At 38.8% G+C, this 6,329-nt stretch overlaps 1 protein-coding gene across 1 annotated transcript; it reads right to left on the bottom strand.

Moving 5' to 3' along the window:
• Nucleotides 1-2,063: 2,063 nt before the first annotated feature.
• LOC141640882 (uncharacterized) lies at nt 2,064-2,549 on the bottom strand. Its single transcript, XM_074449561.1, has one exon. The coding sequence runs from the start codon at nt 2,547-2,549 to the stop codon at nt 2,064-2,066; it is 486 nt and encodes a 161-aa protein (XP_074305662.1).
• Nucleotides 2,550-6,329: the final 3,780 nt, after the last annotated feature.

Raw genomic sequence — 6,329 nt, 5'->3', positions numbered from 1 at the left:
ACAAAGGAAATGCTCAAGAAAATAAAAACTAATGAAAACTTAAGAGAATTGTGTGCTATGTATGTAAAAGAGAGTGAAAAGATGGTAAAAAGATATCCCCTAATGGCGGATTAAGGCCCCTATTTAAAGTAAAATAGGGGCAAAACATAAACAATCTTGGACAAGCTAAGGCAACCCCGATCAGGGACAGGCCACCCCGATCGGGGTCGTGTGATTTCTAATTTATGGCCTTAATTCCTCATTAATACAGAAGGTATCCTATGCTCCGTTATTAAGCTCCTTAATCGCCCGAGTTAGAGCATCATTTGGCATCCTAAGTTTGCAAGTTTGACTTGGTCTTTTGGACTTTGTTTTGGGCTTCTTTTTGTTTCTTTTTTTTGTATCAGCCCATGCTCACATTTCTTCATGCTCGGGATTCTTTTAGTCGGTCTTCTCCAAAATGCCCTTCCTTGTGCATGTCTTGTTTCTTTTAGCCTCGTGATCTCGTAGTGCTTGCACATTTGCAAGAAAAAGCTATAAAACACTAGTAGAAAAAACCCCTATCGGGAAGCCTTTATCGTGGCGGTTTAAGAGCCTTTAGCAAGACATTCTCAAGTAAATAAAGGTGCTACCATCTCAGTTGCCTGCGGTAGTTAGTATAAAGACAAACAATTACCAAAGTACGCTAAGACGATATATTATTAAAGTGCCTCAAAAAGATTCAATACAAATATCCAACGAGATAAATATATATTATGTAATTTTTTTAACATTTGCAGCCAAAATAAAATAAATAGTGTCTGAATATTAATTAAGGCGATCTCTAGACTCAAGTGATCTCATCCCAAGCTCCCCTTCAAGCATCCAACACTTCACACAAGCTAACCTAAAATTAATCTGCTCCCCATTATGGTTCATCACAAGTGTTCACGAATAGACAGTCAACTACGAGGTTGAGTAGGATAACCAAACAACAATAACCACATGATACGATAAAAGGCTCAAACAAAGACCGTCACATACACTCACACGGCTCAACTGTGGAACCCATCATGAGCAGGAACCGATCACGCCACACACGACACCACATGGTGTACTGCTCAGGTCAACGGCCACTCCAAACACCACCGTGCCTGGCCAACCATAAATCGTACCGGACCACGGCACTTGCACATACCCGTGCCTGATCGACTAATTAATCTCAATAGCAATGGCAATATCTTTCACAAAAACAACCAACAACAGAGAACCAACCAACAAGATAATAATATGATCATAAGACAACAATGATATCAATATGCTCAAGACAACAATTACGACGATATGCTCAGGACAACAATTACAACAATAATCCATGTTTCAACAATTCTCCAATTAGGAATATAGTATAGTTAGGTAGTTAACCTACCTTTTAGCAAATCTTCTCAAATAATCAAATATCAAAAAGCTTCTTCAACAATCTCACCACCACAATTAATTATCGCAAGGTGAAAAACTTCGTCTTAAAGTTGTCTCACAAAAGCTCTCCTAACAATTGTATTTGAGTTTTTGAAGAATATTAGTTATGATTGTGAGGTATAGGGTTGGTATTTATATAAATTGGTAGGAGAAGTAAGAAGGTTCTAGTAAAGTCCTTTTAATATTAAAATAATGAAAATATCTTAGAGCATAGGTAACCCCTAAACCAAATACTACCTTCCTTCAACTTGGTCCCACCGTGGTACCACATGGTCCACATACACGGTCCAATCGTGTAACCCCTCCGTCTTATTTTATTTTAGTTTGCTTCTTTTCTTTTACGACAAAAACTTATTATTTATTCAACTTAATATTATTTACACAACTTATTATTTATTTACGACAACTCACATTATAAATTATTAATTAAGTTACGGAGTATTACAGTCTTCCCTCCTTAAAAAGAACTTCATCCCGAAGTTCACCACTCCTTACCACTCAACCAACCAATTAAATGACGAACGAAAACACACGAGGTTAGATTACTATCAGAAATAACCACAAATTAACGCGGTGTTATATTCTACCCCCGAAAAAAAAGGTTACGTCGTCGTAACTAACATACCTTATGAAAACAAATGAGGATACTTCTCCTTTATCTCATCTTCAACCTCCCATGTAGCTTCCTCTATATTATGATTAGACCATAAAACTTTTACCAAGGCAATCTCACTATTTCTAGTCTTTCTCACCTTTCTGTCCAAAATCTCCTTAGCTACCTCCTCATAAGACAAATTCTCATCCATCTCAACTGTCTCAGCCTCTAACATATGAGTAGGATCACTCACATACCTCCTCAATTGTGAAACATGAAAAACATTATGAACTCTTGCCAATGCTGGCGGAAGTGAAAGTCGATATGCCACTTCACCAATTCTGTCTAAAATCTCATAAGATCCAATGTACTTCTGGCTAAGCTTCCCTCCCTTGCCAAACCGCATCACTCCCTTCATTGGTGATACTTTCAACACCACTTTATCTTCTACAACAAACTCAATCTCACTCCTTTTCAAGTCTGCATAACTCTTTTGCCGATCTTGTGCATCTCTCATCTTTTGTCTAATTACATGTACTTGCTCAACCATCTGCTGAATCAACTCTGGACCCAGTGTCACAACATTTGTGACATCGTCCCAACAAACTGGACTCCTACACTTCCTTCCATACAAAGCTTCAAAAGGTGTCATACCAATACTAGCATGATAACTATTATTAGAAGAAAATTCTATTAAGTCCAACCTCTCTTCCCATGATCCTCTAGACTCCAATACACACGCTCTCAACATGTCCTCCAAAGTCTGAATAGTTCTTTCCGTCTGTCCATCTGTAGCCGGATGAAATGCAGTACTTATTTTTAAAGTCGTACCCATACACTCTTGCAATTCTTACCAGAACTTAGAAATAAACCTTGAATCGCGATCAGAAAACAATATCCTTTTGAATTCCATGTAACTTCACAATATTCCTTACATAAGCTTTTGCCAATTCAGCCTTACTCCAAGTGTCTTTCATTGGAATAAAGTGCGTTGTCTTAGTCAGACGATCTAATATTACCCAAATCATATTATTGCCCTTCTGAGTATGAGGCAAACCAAGAATAAAATCTATGGAAATACTCTCCGACTTCCATTCAGGCATATCTAAAGACTGTACCTTACCCTGTGGTCTCATATGCTCACCTTTCACCCTTTGGCAAACCAAACATCTAGAAACAAACTCAGCAACCTCCTTCTTCATCCCAGGCCACCAGAACGTCTTCTTCAAATCCTTATATAACTTATCTCCTCCAAGATGCACAGAATATGGCGTAGAATGTGCTTCAGTCAAAATATTTCTCTTCAAGTCGTCATTATCAGGTACACACCACCTTCCATCGAATCTCAAACCACCATCTATTCCTACGACAAACCGTGATGGCACGCCCTCCTCAACGGCCGCACGCCACTTCTCCAATTTCGGATCTCCTTTCTGCTTATCTCTGACCTCAGCATACAACTCCGGTTCAACTGTAAAATCCCCAACTGAATCCCCTTTTTGTATCACACAAATTCCTATTTCCTTTAATTCATCTTGCAACTTAATCTGCGACATAGTTAAACATAAAGCATGAACCAACTTCCTATTCAAAGCATCTGCTACCACATTAGCCTTCCCCTCATGGTAAACTATCTCCATATCATAATCTCCAATCAGTTATATCCACCTCCTTTGTCTCATATTAAGTTCTTTCTAGATATAAATATATTTGAGACTCTTACGATCAGAAAATACTTTAAAAGTAGCTCCATATAAATAATGCCTCCATAACTTAAGAGCAAACACGATCGCCCCTAGCTCCAGATCGTGAGTCGAATAATTCTCCTCAAAAGGTTTTGTAGATACCCAGTATCTGTCGAGTCTCCAATAAACACCCGATGATTATCGGACTACAACATGCTTAGGAATTGCAGCGTTTGATCGACACTTTTGTATAATTATACCTCGGAAAACTTAAAACGATTTCGAGAACAAAACATTTCAAAAATTTTCAAAAGTACCTGTAGTGTTTAATGCATGACGAAGGGGTCGCAATGCTACTAACTAGAGTCAAAACCAACATCGGACCAAAAACCGACTCAAAAATTCAAATCCCGACTCCAACAACGAGTCAAACCGAGTGAAACACAAAAAACAAAACTTTTCAAAACTTCCATGTTAAGTATTCTCGGAATGCTTCATGGTCAAGTACAAATCATGTCATCTAAAACATAGGATAGGACAAATTATGATTTCAATTACATGATAGTGACAAGACAGCTCAAAGACCCGCGAATTAACTCGCGCCTCTTCGAGTAGCCCATGCGGCCATGTCTCTCAAAACACTCACAACTACCCATTTCTCGATAAATACCCACCCTCACACACCATAATCCTTACGCGAGTGTCCACCCCCTCATCTCTCCCTTAAAATTCTAGACTCGACTTCTTATGTCACAAACCGACACGTGTTTTCGACCTACCGATCGAAAATACAAGCCTTACACTTTGTTGGGTAACGTCATCGTGCATTAAATCACTTGATTGACCATCTCGACCAACTACACCATCACTAAACTTAAGACACTCTTTTATATTGCAAAAACGGTTTTCAAACAGAGTTTTCCGACCAAACAAGTTGATACAATTTCGTTGATTTCTTGTCTCAAGCCTAGCATGTAAGTGTAAGGGTGAAAAATCCACTTCTGTCATGTTTTTCATCTCTTTTATGACTATAACATGTGAAAACATGCATAACATGATTCAAACATAGGTTAGATGAGCCAAAACCGGATTTTGGCCGGAGATAAGGGCTGCTTGTATAGCAGGAGGGCTCGCGCCTCAACCCCCTCTCAGGCCTTAATCCAACCGTTTTTGGTCTCATCTTCCTCTTTATTTCATTTCTTGTTTGTAATCGGTTTTTACCATTTTAAATATTACAAATCATTTTCATGATAAACTTTTAACCATGGAACATTTTCACCCTTGGTTCCTAATACCATGACGGTTTAAATCCGTATTTCGGTGATAATATTTGGTTAATCACATTTTAAAACGTTTTTAAAACCTTTTATTTCATTTCTTTACATTTCAAAACAAGTATATTAGTCATAAATACAAAGTCATCAATGGTTCCATATACCATGTCGGTTTTAAACCCGAGTACGAAGATAAACAATGACTAATTACAAACAAATGAACTTAAAACAATTAGTTCATAATCATTTTTCAAAACTATTCATGTCAAGCTTGCAAAATCGAACCCGACATCGAATATTGTCAATACAATGATGATTATTCAAGTCTCGTTCCTTACATTAGCACAAAAGTGGTCCAAGCGACCTTTTCAAACCAAGACAGGTTCAAACACCCTCTTTTCAAACTATTTTACAAACATTTTAACAGTCAGAAGATATCCCTTGGACAGTCTGATGACTCGCGCCTAAACAGGCCAACCATTTTCCAATTTTCAAACCAAGACAGACCTGATTGCATCGCCTGACGGCTCGCGCCTATATAGGCTGCCCGATGCAGACCTTGTTTCCTTCCGGCACTTGTCTAGGACGATCCTGACTTCGGTTAACCCGAATACAGGACGGATCAGATCACAAATCTGCTCTTTTTATATCGTATTTGCAAAACATTATGCACCATAAACCTAACTTGGTAAATGAATGTTTAATTTCCGTCTTGCATGCAAATCAACATTAAATCCAACTTCACATCCAATACTTGATACTTGGATAAACAACGGACATAGAAAGCTCACATGTTAGGTTCAAACTTGTGGATGCGCATTCATGTATTTACCCGTTTTATCAATTTTTGCATTTAACCAACCAATATCGATCAGTAGAGGCCGCTACCGCGGACGGGATTTGATGTCCGATTAAAGGGCTTCCCAATACATACCTTCACATCTTAATTAGAAACTTTGGATAGTGGACGACCTTATCCAGGGCGTACGAGAGACATTCTAGAGATAGGATGCTAAAGAGGGACGACTCCTTATCTTTAGTACCTATGTTAAACACCGCTTTTTGGCTTGGTTGACCTAGGTATAAAGTGGATTCGAACGGGTTCAAAGCATCCCACAAATGCTTGGTGGCGACTCTGAACATCTCTTGCATCGTTTCGAGACCCTTGCCGAGACGAAACCGATTGATCTAAAACAATCCGGTCGAAAGCATTTTTACGCCGCCGAGCGTGGCTTTCAAAAGACCACTATATACGTCCATAGATTGGCTTGCGTGTAGGTGGGCCCATGTCCACATATTGGCGACTCCGCTGAGGATACTAGGACACTTGTGTCTTTG

This window comes from Silene latifolia, chromosome 2 (genome assembly GCF_048544455.1).
Source record: "Silene latifolia isolate original U9 population chromosome 2, ASM4854445v1, whole genome shotgun sequence".
NCBI lineage: Eukaryota > Viridiplantae > Streptophyta > Magnoliopsida > Caryophyllales > Caryophyllaceae > Silene > Silene latifolia.
The sequence above is the reverse complement of the archived record's forward strand: the minus strand, read 5'-3'. Positions and strand labels throughout refer to the sequence as shown.